General features: G+C 46.6%; 1 protein-coding gene and 1 pseudogene across 1 annotated transcript; one reads left to right on the top strand and one right to left on the bottom strand.

Annotated features, from left to right (window-relative positions):
* LOC144326336 (adhesion G protein-coupled receptor D2-like) overlaps positions 1-14,467 on the bottom strand; it is a 761,129-nt pseudogene that overhangs the window by 453,585 nt on the left and 293,077 nt on the right.
* LOC144326430 (uncharacterized) lies at positions 9,690-12,144 on the top strand. The gene is made up of 3 exons (XM_077922986.1): positions 9,690-9,702; positions 11,213-11,825; positions 11,919-12,144. Exons 1-3 carry the CDS (start codon positions 9,690-9,692, stop codon positions 12,142-12,144), a joined length of 852 nt encoding a protein of 283 aa, XP_077779112.1.

Raw genomic sequence — 14,467 nt, forward strand, 5'->3', positions numbered from 1 at the left:
ATAGAAGGTAAGAGTAAAACACTGTCTAAAATATATGCCATGCTATTAGAATGGCATACAAAAGATGAGGAAGTTAAAGAGGCAATGATCAAATGGGCAATTGACTTTGGTTATAATATAGAGTTCGATAAGTGGTTGGAACTGTGGAATAGAAATATCAAGTTTACGGCCTGTACGGCTTTGAGAGAGAATATCTGGAAAATGCTGTACAGATGGTATCTCACGCCGGTGAAACTGGCTAAAATGTATAGATTAAAGAACAGGACATGCTGGAAATGTGGTGAGGTGGAGGGAGACCTCTACCATATGTGGTGGCTATGCAACAAGGTGAAGGCCTTTTGGGAAGCAATATATAATGAGCTTAAAAAAATACTAAAATATACCTTTCCCAAGAGACCTGAGGCCTTCTTGCTGGGAATTATGAGCAAAGAAATAAAAAATGAAGATAAAAAAATATTTCTCTATGCCACCACAGCTGCAAGAATTATGTTGGCGCAAAATTGGAAAATAGAAACTATGCCTACAATAAGAGACTGGCAGGTTAAAATGATAACCTACGCCGAGCTCGACAGATTAACAGGCAGAATACGAGACCAAGATGATCAGAAAGTTCAGAAAAATTGGAGTAAATTTTGGAAATATATTGGAACGGATTTGTAGGAAGAACTGGCGGGGCTAGAGTAACTCTATCAGTGATTAAATATAAGTTTAACATTTAAATACGCAATCATGGAAATTATTTGATACTTACCAAAAAGGGTGAAGGGAAGTCAAAGGTTCGATAGAGCCTAAAATATTATAATTTTCTTTATTATGATTTCTATGTTCTATTTTGTGTTTGTATAGCATAGGGAATGGAGAATAATTTGTGTAAATGTGTTTAAGTATATATTTGTTTGTTCTTTTTAAACTTTGAATAAAAATTTAATTACAAAAAAAAAAAAAGACGTCATCCAAAAAGGCTACGCAATTCTTGTACAGCAGGGGCCCCAACACATGGTGCATGAAGACTTGAAAGCAGGCCGATCCCGATTGTAATCCAAATGGCATGACTAAGTACTCAAAAGCCCCCAGGGGGGTGAACATGGTTGTTTTCCATTCGTCCCCCTCCCTTATCCTAATCAGATTGTATGCTCCCCTGAGGTCCAGCTTGGTAAAAATCTTCCCCTGCCTCACACATGTCAAAATATCGTCAATCCTGGGCATTGGGAAAGTCACGGGTTCTGATACCAGGTTTAGGGCCCTGTAATCCACGACTAATCTGGGCTGATTAGTCTCTTTTTTGTCCACAAAGAACACTGGACTGCCCCCCACCGCCTTAGATTCCCTTATGAAACCTCTCTTCAGATTCTTGTCAATAAACTGCCGCAGCTCCTGCAGCTCCCGGTCGGACATGGCATACAGCTTACCCACTGGTAACTGAGCCCCTGGAAGCAGTTTGATTTGGCAGTCAAAGGGCCTGTGGGGGGGAAGTTTGTCTGTCTCCCTTTCACTGAAGACCTCCTTCAAATCAGCATATTGTGGTGGCACCTGCCCTTTTTGCTCCAGGGCCAACCCCGCCACCCTGGCAAAGTCATTCTTGGTTCCTTCCCTCCCAGACAGTGTTCTGAGCAGTAAGCTGACCCAAAGGTGACCGACCGCTGATGCCATGACACCACCGGGTCATGTATTGCCAGCCAGCTCATTCCCAGTATTATTGGGGGTCCTGCCAGCGTGGCCACATGAAAGGCAATGGTTTCCATGTGCCTGGAGACCCTCATTCGCATTGGCAGTGTCTGATGTGTCACTTCCCCTCCCAGGAGTTCCCTGCCATCGATGGTGGTCACCTGCAAGGGAAAATCTAGTGGCAACAGGTGGAGTTGGTGCTCCAGAGCGAAGTCTCTGCTGAAGAAATTACACGAGCTGCCAGAATCTAGCAGTCCCTCCACCTTGACGGGGTGCCCATTTGGGAGTTCTAGCACCACCTCTATGGCTATCGCTGCTTTGGGGGGGTCAGGCTGGGGCACTTCTATCATGGAACTTTGTAGTGTCAGGCATAGCCCTATTGGCTTTAGCCCAAACGTAGCAGAGTTTACCTGCACAGCGAGGAAGCTAGTTGCGGCAGTAATGACAAGTCAGCTAGACTCAGAAGAACTATTTACAGGATTTATTAAAAGGAAAAAATAAAACCAGCAGAGTTTCTGCATACAAGTAAAAGCAAAATAAACCCTCTCTTTCTCTCTCTCAAAACCATACACAGCACTTCTACTCCTAACAACACCTCACTTCAAACTGAGCTAGCAATCCCTTGATAACAGAGCAGAGTGCTGGTCGTTAACCAATCAGAGTAGTTTCTAGGTCAAGCAGACCTGGGCTTTCTGCCAAGAGTAAATTGACACCACCTTGAGTTAATTGTGAGAAGCCAGAATCTGCAAGTTTCCCACGAGAACCAATTAACAGAAACTGAAACTGAAACTGAACACCCCCTCACAGATTCTGCTGAACAATTAACACCAAATACACCTATGTAGAAGATCATTTTTCCAGCAAACCTAAACCCTTGCACATTCGCTTGTTCTTTATCTTTGCCAATGGTTTAGTTAACACATCTGCTACATTTTCTTCACTTGATACATAAGTACAGGTGATTACATTGTCTTGTACACAGCAACGTACATTTTGGTATTTTACAGAGATATGTTTGGAACGCGATTTGAAACCCTCTGTTTTACTTAAGGTTATACAAGCTTGATTATCAATGTAAACTTGTACTGGTTCTCCACAATTTACATTTAAATCTGCTAACAAATGCTTGAAATAAATCACCTCGTTGCACAATTCACTCAATGCGGCGTACTCTGATTCCGTTGATGACACACTTACAACGTCTTGCTTGCGTGACCGCCAGCTGATTAAAGCTCCACCGACCATTATGACTAGTCCTGTGACAGATTTTCTATCCGGCAAATTTCCCCAGTCACTATCACAGAAGCAACTCAACATTTCATCCTCTGAAGAATTTAATTGTAACATATAGCCAATTGTCTGTTTGAGATACCTCAGAACTTGTTTTACCCCTTTCCAGGCATTTAGTGTGGGTTTTGAGACCAATCTACTTAATATGCCTACTGCATAGCTAATATCAGGTCTGGACCACTGTGCTAGATACAATAAACTTCCAATTACAGAGTGATATACATCAGGATGTTCAAATTCAGGACTCTCATCTACATGAAGTGTTTTTATGAAACCTGGATCCATAGGCACCACTGCCCCTTTGCAATCCTGCATCCCGTATGTAGTCAGTAGTTGTTTAACTTTGTTCTGCTGACTAATTAGGCAGCTGCCATCTTGGGCCCAGCACACTTCCAACCCTAGATATGTCCTAACCGGGCCTAAGTCTTTCACTTTGAACTTACTGGACAATTGTTTGGCAAACCTTTTAGTTTGTTTATCTGTTTTGCATGCATACAAAACATCATCTACATAAATCAGACAAAACTCTTGATCACTGCCTGTACCACGTACATAAACACAATTGTCAGCTGTACTCTGCTTGAAACCAAATGACACTAAAGCCTCATGGAAACATTTGTTCCAAGATCTTGCAGCCTGTTTGAGACCGTATAGAGCTTTGTTTAATTTCAACACTCTATTGGAACCTGTCTCATAACCAGGCGGTTCGGCTAGATACAGGTCTTCTGATATTGACGCATGTAAATATGCAGTCTGAATGTCAAAATGGTTTAACAGGAGTTTTCTCTTTGCTCCAAGCGTTAAAATCAGCCTTACACTGTCTCCCTTAGCAGTAGGGGAAAAAGTCTCGTCATAATCTTTTCCAGGCCTCTGAGAGTATCCTTGAGCCACTAAACGAGCTTTGTACTTGTACTCTCCTGTCACCAGAGGTTTAAGTTTGTACACCCACCTGCAGCCTACAATCTTTGCCCCCTCAGGCGCTGCTACTGGTGTAAAAACCTTGTGCTCATTCAGAGAGGACATCTCTTCCTCCATTGCCTGTTTCCAGCGCTCTGCCTCCTCTTTTGGTAACTTTAACACATCCTGAAAACTCTTGGGTTCTGCACTTACACTAAACACATTTGCAGTATCTGGAGAAAAACGCACCGGAGGCACTCCTTTGTTTTGTCTTTTAGATCTTCTGGGAGAAAATTTTTCTTCTGACCCACTTTCCTCCTCAGAACTACGACCTCTCTTTTGTTGCTTAGCCACTGGTCTCTGGCTAACTTCACTTTCTTGAGAGCTCTTATCTGAACTTTCCTCCCCCTCAGACTCTGACTCCCTGTGTCTACCTTCAGAGTCATGAAGCTCCTGGGAAGGTTCAAACCAAACCTCAGTATTGGCATGTAGTCTCTCCCAGCCACTATGTTCACAAAAACTGGCATTCCTGGAGATCACAATGCCATTTGTCCCTTCAGCAAAGCGGAAACCTTTTCCCAGCTCCTGGTAACCCACAAACACTAACTGTTTGGTCTTAGGATCTCCCTTCTTCCTCATTTGTTTTGGAATTAATACCCAGGCTTTTGATCCAAACACATGCAAATGGTCAATTTTGGGTTTTTTCTTAAACAATTTAAAGTACGGGGTTGTACCTATTGTTTGATGAAAGAGCCTGTTTTGGAGATAACACGCGGTGAGCATGCTCTCCCCCCAATAAGACATGGGCAAATCAGCATCATCAAGCATGGCAAACATCATATCTTGTAAAGATCTGTTTTTTCGCTCTGCAACGCCATTCTCCTCTGGGGAAAAAACGTTCGTTTTTCTATGCCCAATGCCACGCTTTTGTAACCAATCTCTAAAGGCATTTGACATAAATTCGCCACCTCTGTCCGTCTGAATCCTTTTAAGTTTAATGGACAGAAATCTTTCCACAGATGCCACCCAGCCTTTAAACTTAGTGAACACATCACCCTTATTCTTCATGGGAAAAACCCAAGAATAACGTGTGGCGTCATCCACAATTGTTAGTGAAAAGCGTGATCCACCCCTGCTTACAGCAAATGGACCAATTACGTCCATGTGAACCAGCTGTAGCGGTGACTCACTAACTCTGTCACTTCTGGGGTAAGAGACTCTGTGGGTTTTAACCTTTTTACAAACGTTACAATCAAGGTACTTGTTACAACTCTTTAAATTACCCCCATCAGCCAATTCAGACATTTTTAGTACACTTTTCCAGCAAGCATGCCCCATTTTCCTATGCAATAAGTGCACACAGTTGTCATGTATAGCTTTGTTATTCACTGCAGGCTGAGATTTACTGACTACTGCTGCAACTTGAGATCCTGCTTTAAGCCAAAACAAGCCTCCCTCTGACTTAGCAGTGCCTAAAATCTCACCAGCCTTCTTAATAATGCAACTGTCTCCTTCAAAATGCACTTTAAACCCAGCTTTTAGCAAACAATCTACAGACATCAGATTGCTCCTTAATGACGGCACACAAAGTACATTTTGCAGGCATTCACGAAGACAAGGAACAAAAACTGCACCCCCCGAAATCACTTCGGAAGTACTTCCGTCTGCTAGAGCCACCTGGCTGCGCTGTGCTGAGTTCTTGGAAACAAACAATTCATCTGAATTTACGATGTGGCGAGATGCTCCCGAATCGACCACCCAGACCGCTTGTTTCTCATCAGCAATCTTGACCTCGCCGGTCACCAGCTGAGCCGACTGTTTTCGTTTGAAGAATTTCCTTTTACGCTGCTGCTGCTGCTGATCTCGTCTCTGCTCCTGCACCGGCAACTGAGACTTGACCAACTCCGGACATTGTTGTTTTAGATGCGCTGAAGACCCACATCGGAAACAACGCCTAACAGCAAACGCTGACTTCTCACCGGCACGCTGCTCTTGCTTCACCTCTGGTACGGCATGAGAACTCCTTCCAAACCGCCCGCCTGTAGAAGCCTCTGCAGCCAACGACCTTTCTTGCCTCTTCTGCCATTCTTCAATCAAACGCCCAGTAACGTAACTGACTGATAAATCATGCTCCTGCATGCCTTCTAGAGACAAAACTAAATTATCCCAGCTTTCCGGGAGAGAACTCAAAATAATAGCCACCTTCTCCTGCTGGTCTAACGCACAGTCTCTTTCCTGTAGCGCAGTAAACTTTAACTGTAAACTGTGTAGGTGTTCCTGCATTGTAACCCCAGGCTGTAACATTGCCTTGTACAATGCCTTGCGAATGAACAGCTTGGAAACCGCTGTCTCACGCACATGGAGTTCTTTAAGTGCTTGCCACACACCTCTAGCTGTCTTGATTCCCCTCACATACGGCAACTGGGAATCTTCCAGCCCCAAGACAATTGTGGCCCTTGCTCTTTGGTCTTTATTGAGGTCTTCATCATCAGGCTTCGCAGGAAACTTACTCACCACTTGCCAGAGACGATCCCTCTGCAGCACTGCCTGCATGCGTTCTGACCACAGCAAGTAATTGGAGTCATTCAGACGCTCAAAAGCCATCTGAACTGGTTGTGAGGCCATCTTGAGAGCGATGTCCCTGGAACCCGGAACCAGCTACTCACGACCACCGAGAGAGAAAACAGGAACCACAGCACCCAGCACTCACACGCTGCAGCTGTTGTCCTTGTGTCCGCTGCGTCACCAGCTCACCACGGTCAGGAACCAGCCAGGAACAACAACCTCTGGAACTACTGGAACCAACGCCGTTGATGCTGACACCACCGCAACTCAGGCTGGCAGCACAATGCCCATAACCTCATGGAACTTTGTAGTGTCAGGCATAGCCCTATTGGCTTTAGCCCAAACGTAGCAGAGTTTACCTGCACAGCGAGGAAGCTAGTTGCGGCAGTAATGACAAGTCAGCTAGACTCAGAAGAACTATTTACAGGATTTATTAAAAGGAAAAAATAAAACCAGCAGAGTTTCTGCATACAAGTAAAAGCAAAATAAACCCTCTCTTTCTCTCTCTCAAAACCATACACAGCACTTCTACTCCTAACAACACCTCACTTCAAACTGAGCTAGCAATCCCTTGATAACAGAGCAGAGTGCTGGTCGTTAACCAATCAGAGTAGTTTCTAGGTCAAGCAGACCTGGGCTTTCTGCCAAGAGTAAATTGACACCACCTTGAGTTAATTGTGAGAAGCCAGAATCTGCAAGTTTCCCACGAGAACCAATTAACAGAAACTGAAACTGAAACTGAACATTCTATTGGTTGCTGGCCTGGTTGCTGGCCCTGCTGGTTGGCAGCCAGGCGTTGTCGTTTCCCTGCACCTGCCCCTCCTCCCCCTTCTCGTCGTGGCCTGCAGCCCCCATCATGCCTTGCCAGGCCTTTTGTTGAGGGCAGACCTTTGCAAAATGTCCCGGTCGCTGACAGAGGAAACACTTCTTGGTAATTTTCCACTCCTTTCCCTCCCTTTTCTGACCTTCAACAGCGTTTGAAACTTCGCGCGCGCGCGCTGCATCAATTTCCATCGGCTCCACCGCCTGGGAAGGCTCCCTCGGCATCTCAGGAATGCGGTTGTCATGGAAACGTTCCGTCCTTATCTCCCGCTTCTCCTGAGCCCGAGCTTCCTGGCGTACACCGATCGCAAGCACAGTCTTTGTGAGTTCATCCATCGACCGCGGGCGGGGCGCTCGGGACAATTTGTCTTTCACTTCAGGGGACAAACCCGCCTCAAACAACATTTGCATTGGTTCAGAGCCCAGATCCCACCCGAGCTTGTGGACTAACATCGCGAAACGCGACCAGTAGTTTCTGACGGACAGGCTCCCCTGCTTGCGCCCCATCAGCTCCCGTCGTGTCACGCTTTGCTCAACCTCGCTGGAGAACATCGCGTCCATTCCCTGGTAGAATTTCTTGAGATCTTTCAATGCATCATTCTGCGTCGCCATTAGGGGCCTGATCCATTCATGCGCCCCATCCTGCAGATGTCCCACAATGTAAGCCACCCTCTCCCCGTCATCAGCAAATTCATTTTTCTGCAATTCCAAAGCGTACTGGATTTCCGTTCGGAAGGCATTGTAGTCTTGGGGCTTTCCACCAAATTTGTGTACCAGCCCCTGAACCTTCCTCCCTATCGGGGTGGCTCTGACCTGTGCATCCTGAGCCCGTCTCTCCTCCAGCCACGCCTTCAGGGTAGCTACATGCGCCTCCAGGTCTCGGTTCCTCTCGACCAGACCTCGCACCAAGGCTTCTTGCTCTGTTCCTCCGGCCGGCTCTGTTTGGCTCATCGTGCTGCCTCTCCGGGGCTGTGCACAAGCAACGTCAGGGACTGACGGATTGCTGTAATGGTTCTAGGGGTTGCAGGTGCGTAAGCCTGTGCCAACACCTGGCTGGGTTGCCTGAGTGAACCTTTCCTGTCCGGACAGTCACTCACCCGTGGCTGTCTCAATTGCTGGCAGAATCCGTCAGTGGGCGTTTCTTAAACTTCTTCCAGCAAAGAAGTTCTTTGACGCCCAGTCTCCTCCTACTCTCCCTGCGCGGAAGCCTTCTGTGCAAGGAGGGCGTAGGCAGCGGAGGACCCTTCCTCTCCCCGCTGGTCCCCGGCAAGGAGTCATGTGACCGCCTCTCTGATTCCCCCATCTGCCCCCCTTCTCCACTGGAGCTAAGCTGATTCCCTTCCCCAGAAGATGGGCTGCCTCTCCCAATCCCGGGACGCTCTCTGGGATCCCTCTGGAGCTTGCTCTCTCCCCCCGGCACTGATGGCAGTTCCCTGAACTGGTATGATGGAGGAGAGCTAAGTTTGACGCCTGAGAACACACACACACAAAAGGCATAAATAAAACAAACTGCATTTTTCAATTGTTACTGGACCTTCCTGCTAAGTGAAAAGCATAGTCCACTATTGAGTAAATGTTTCTCCCAGAGTGTTAGAATGCCGCAAGTAATTTAGTAACAATGCAATGTGTTATTTTTATGTGATATCCTATATTTACACAAAGGAATCCATTTACAACATACCATGTGATTATTTCTGGGGCAAAATTTTTAAAGAAAAATTCTAGCCCCAAAGGGGGGATATTGTGATAGGAATTTTGAGGTCTTGATATATGGTAACGTTTATAAGTGTAACAACCAAGCACACACATAGACCAGCACAGGAAGACCGACCTGAAACCATTTTGATTCCCAAACTGACCAAATATTTTCCCTGCAAGGAGGGAGGGGGTGTCAGGGAACCTTCCCATTGTCTCAGGAATTGAGTAATCAGCATTTTGATGGGTGACACACTATCAGGAAAGGCAATCAGATAACCTGGCAAATAGGAAAAACAACATTCAAATTTCTGTTTTAGACCGCCTTTTCTGTGATGTAGGTATGATGTATCTGGGGGCTGGTCTTAGGTTACACCCTTTCTGTGATGTATGTATGATGTATCTGGGGGTGGTCTTGATCTACAGGGTGGCAATTTCAAAAGTCTATATAAGGCCTTGCGCGTCATTGTTCTGGGTCCCTCCTCCCTCCTGCGATGTGATGAGTGAGGAGCCTGTTGCAACAGATCAATAAAGATCAGGCTTACTAGGTGCTTTGCTTCTCAATATTCTCTGGTTGGCTTCTGTTATTTTCTCCTACCAATAGGGAACCTATGTAAGGACTCTATACGGGCTCTTGGATACCCCATAAGGGAAAAGGGCAGATTTTGTTTACAACAATCCCACCCACTCTAAAAGGCTGTAGAGATAGTTAAAAGCCAAAGGCCTGGTTTTCGCCTAGTGCCTAAAGAGGTGCAATGAAGGTGGCAGGTAAGCCTCGCTGGGGAGAGCATTCCTCAAGCAGGGAGTCACCACAGAAAAGGCCAGTTCTTGTGTTGCTACACTCCAGATTTCCCACGGGGGGGGGGCACACACAAAAAAGCCTCAGGTGACAATTGCAGGGTCCAGGTTGATTCCTGTGGGGGAGGGGCACCATGGTGGGGGGGAGGGATCCTGGTATTTTAAAATGCACCTGCTAGTCGTATGTAGCTATTTCCTCAGCTGAAGAGGAAAAGGCGGGGGAAACAGCAGCAACTGCCACCCTCCGTTGGGTGCCATCTGTCCACAGAGGAGTCAGTTGGGGAGCAAAGTTGTCTGACATGCAACAGACTTTGCAGCTAGCTTTGCAGGCTGCCTGGAGGACTGAGATTGTCCCACAGGCTGGAGGTTTCCGCACTCCTGCTCTGTGGTGTGGCTACGTCTTACACGGGGGTTTGACTCCTAGGGTTCCACGTATATGTGGAAAACTAGCATTGCTTGCACAAGATCTAATGGGAACTTGGATGACCCTCTTTGGGAAGTCTACATACCAGATTGGGCACAAGCAGGTCCAAGACAATAGTTCACATACAAGGGAAAGTACATGCCAGGGGAACCAAGGAGGGCCATACGAAGCTTCTCCTACCCACCACCCCAAGGAGCATTTCCCGGTGCTATACTGGTCACTGTAGCTGTTTTCCCTCCACCACCCACAGGTCCCTTCAAGGTAGCAGTTGCAGAGTGTATACGGTGTGAGTTGACCTCACCAGTTCGACCAGAACCTGGGGACAAACAATAAGTCCACTGGGTGCGGCCGAGCGGGAGGCTATATCTCACTAAAGGGTATGTTCTGGTACCTGCTACCTTATATAGTTGTGGCAATTTCGCTTCTTCTGGTCCTGATCATTGTATTTTGTGTATACAAAAGGGATCGCAGTATTCACATCGACCTAGAGCCGGAACTGATAAGGTTCAACCTTGAAGGCATACATGGGGAAAATGAAAATGAAGCTTCTGTTGATATTGATGTGCTTGTGGCTCCAGAGAGGCCCAATGGTAGTAGGTAATGTCTTTATAAACCATGCTGAACACATGTTCCAGATATATGGGGAGAATGCTACCCTATATTATGAACACCCGAGAAAGGTAGCAGACATGTCCCTTATACCAGGATTAATCAAGGATCCTGATGTTGTTTTGGCAGGCCTACTTTACAATCAGAGTGGTCTCTTTGCAGCCCCACCTACTGAAATGAATGACATCCCCTACCGATATATCAGATATACCAGAACCACAAAAGGTCTATGTTTTTGTTGTCATGCCACTGGAGTATGGAATTCCAAATGGAAGTATTGGCCCCAAGTTAAGTACCACATTGACAAAGGATGGCTGGGAAATTATACCCAATGCTCGGATAAATTTTGGCTTTGGGGTTCCCACAATGCCTCCTACCAGGGCAATACGACCTCGTCAGATTTATACCCATACTTTCCTCAGTACTCAGTTAATTTCACCGGACAAGGGTCCATTTGTTCTGGATGGATGATTAAAGATCCTAACCTCTGGTTTCTATATGATGGATTGGCGACAAATTTCCACCCAGGAAATTTCCAGTGTGTCGGTGTGGGGGCATTCACCTTTCCAGTTGCAGTGGAGGTCAATCACAAGGTACCTCATCTTGCAAGCAGACGGAAAAGGGCGGCCCTAGGCGAACACTGTGAAGATGAAATTTATCTGACAAATTCGGTAGGGAGCGTTGGGGGTGGATTTATAGGATTCCTCTCAATGGGAATTTACCCAGGAGTGGTTTCTGAGCAAAATAGAAAGGCACTATTTGCTCTTACATGCAGGCTGGAGAAAACTATCAATGCCACCACCCATGTCTTGCGCTCCTTGCAGTCAGAGGTTGAGGATTTGAACCAACTGACGATGACCCATAGATTGGTTTTGGACTACCTCCTTGCACGCTCAGGCGGTTTTTGTAAAATTGTGCCAAAAGGTCGATGCCAGGTTAAATTCCACGACCTCAACAAGACAATCGAGGACGAATTGGAAAAACTGCAGTCTCTGGTAGTTGACAACACACCCACTCAGAATCCCTGGGGGAAGATGTGGTCATGGATCCCAGGAGAGGGGTGGGTGCATGGCCTTCTGACCGCCCTAGCTATAGGAGGAATTGTTTTTCTGTTGTTTCTTTCTGTAATCCCTTGTTGTCTGTCTTTGCTTAGAGGAATGATAGCCCGCAATGTTAAGCATCTCACTGACCCTCAGATTCTGGCAATATACCGAGCTTTGCCACCAGTGCCAGATGAGCCAGAGGAAGACGATGGTTATGAGCGAATGCATAGGGAACCGGTCCCAGTGCAGGAACAGGCCCCATTGCAGGAAGCAACGGTTTATTCTGATGTCCTGAGTGGTGTTCAAGCTCAGGAGTCAGATGAATCTTCTCTCTGAGCTTGAAAAGGGGGGAATGAGGCAAGGAAGAAGGGCTACCCCTATGCTATCCACATAATCAGTTATCAGTAACCAATATATTCTATATATATATATCCAAATATGCTTACACAAATCAAGGATTACAGTACTTTATAATCCATTTTGAATCAAAAGGGAAGCTGTGCCTTAGCTAACTGCAAACTGCTTGAAACAGCAAAGTTAGGAGCCGACCTTTCCCCTAAACATCTGTGCACCCCGGACAAGGGAAAGACATGAATCAGAAATTCTGGTACAAATTCCCCTCAGATACAGGCTAAATTAATCCACAGAACAGGAAGAGCAAAACCACAAAATGTCCAAGCTCCGGTCCTGTCATAACTAGGGGAAAGGTTAGACAGAGCGTCACTGCAAGCATCGGAAAGCAGAACTAGAATCCGGTGCTGACCAAGGCTTGACCAGGGGTCGGGTAGCGTGACAACCGCTTGCTGATTGGCTGATTCTCGCTGACAATATTGTGAGTCCCTCGTGATTGTCTTATGATCTATGATTTGCTGTGATTTACTCAGGTATAAAGACCTCTGGATTTCTGTCTATCGGGGTCCCAGTTCTTTGGAAGATATTCCAACTGGGTCCTTATTGCCTGGCAATAAACCTCACCTTCTTATTCTCCAATTGCTGTCTCTGGCTGATCCTTATTTAAACTCACCATGAGTACACCTTTGCATCACTAGGACAGGCATGGCCAAACTTGGCTCTCCAGATGTTTTGGGACTACAACTCCCATCATCCCAAGCTAACAGGACCAGTGGTCAGGGATGATGGGAATTGTAGTCCCAAAACAGCTGGTGTGCCAAGTTTGGCCAAGCCTGCCCTAGGAGATCTCGCCAGCAGAATGACAAGTAGTCAGAATGCCACCACACACACACACACGGGAGGATCCAGCAGATTTCAGGGACCCCCAAGGTCCCATGAGGGTAGATGTCCTTTCCTAGCTGGTTTCACAAGCCATTGATCACATCCTTCCAAGCCCATTTTCAAAGTCTGAAGAGTTGTTGCAGAGAAAGCAGGGTGCCAAATCCCCCCCTTGCGTAGTGTGGCTGTCCCTTACCTGGCTGTTGTAGATTGCATAGACCAGGAATATGTAGAGACCCTGTAGGAAGACAGAGGAAAGAATGACCTGGAAACAGCCGCTGGGCCAGCATCCTTGATTTGTTAGCCCCCCGAAGAAGAAGAAGAAGAAGAAGAAGAGGAGGAGGAGGAGGAGGAGGAGTTTGGATTTGATATCCCGCTTTATCACTACCCGAAGGAGTATCAAAGCGGCTAACATTCTCCTTTCCCTTCCCACAACAAACACTCTGTGAGGTGAGTGGGGCTGAGAGACTTCAAAGAAGTGTGACTAGCCCAAGGTCACCCAGCAGCTGCATGTGGAGGAGCGGAGACGCGAACCTGGTTCCCCAGATTACAAATCTACCGCTCTTAACCACTACACCACACTGGCTCTCTCCCAACCAAGGCCAAATGATGTCTCTCTCCCAACCAAGGGGCGGAACTGCCCCTTTCGCAAAGAGATGGGCAATTGCCAGCCCTTGGCCTGATTTCATGCAACCGTTGGCTTAATTCATCCAGGGGGAAAGGAGGACAAAATGGGGGGGGGGCAGAAAAGAGAAAGTGTGGGGATTGGTAGACAAAGTGAGAGAAAGGGTCCCGTCCATTTTTTATTCCTAGTAACTGAGACAAACTGCCTCCGACTTTGGAGGTAGAACACAGGCCAGTGTGTGTGTATGTGAGCCCCCAAACCAGCCCCCTTTTAAGGCAGCGTACAGCAAAAACTAACTTTTGACCAATATGGCCTCAATACCTAGCCAAATTTTTGTTTCCCTCATTCCCCCACCCCTGCCCACATCCTGAAGAAGAAGAGCTCTGGTGGATTCAGAAGCTTACCTCACTATTTTGTGACATTTTGTCTGGTCATAATGAAGGGCCTTTGGGCATTTTTCAAAATAAAAGTGGCACTGCATGCAGAAGTCTAACCTTCCTCTTCCTCCTCTCAGCACATTTGACGTTTTCTGCTCTAGAGCTGGCACTTGCAACAAAGAGAGGTTCAGTGATGTCTCAAACAAATACAATACAAATGAATTAACAGTGTGTTGTGTGAAATAACACTTCCTTTGGTCCATTTCTTTCTCTTGCATTCGGAGAGAGGAAGCCACCTCAGAAGTCTCAGTTGATGAACCTTCAGAAACACAACTGCAGGCCAAGAGTTTTCCTAGTGCATCCCTTCCCCCCCCCCCATATACCGGCTTAGATGTTATTCTTAGATGTTATCTTTCTTCCTCTCTGT

The sequence above is a fragment of the Podarcis muralis genome, chromosome W (assembly GCF_964188315.1).
Source record: "Podarcis muralis chromosome W, rPodMur119.hap1.1, whole genome shotgun sequence".
Lineage (NCBI taxonomy): Eukaryota > Metazoa > Chordata > Lepidosauria > Squamata > Lacertidae > Podarcis > Podarcis muralis.

Coding starts and splice junctions, on each gene's coding strand:
- LOC144326430 (XM_077922986.1), top strand. Junction 11,826..11,918: donor TCATGGATCCCAGGAGAGGG/GTGGGTGCATGG, acceptor GTCTTTGCTTAG/AGGAATGATAGCCCGCAATG.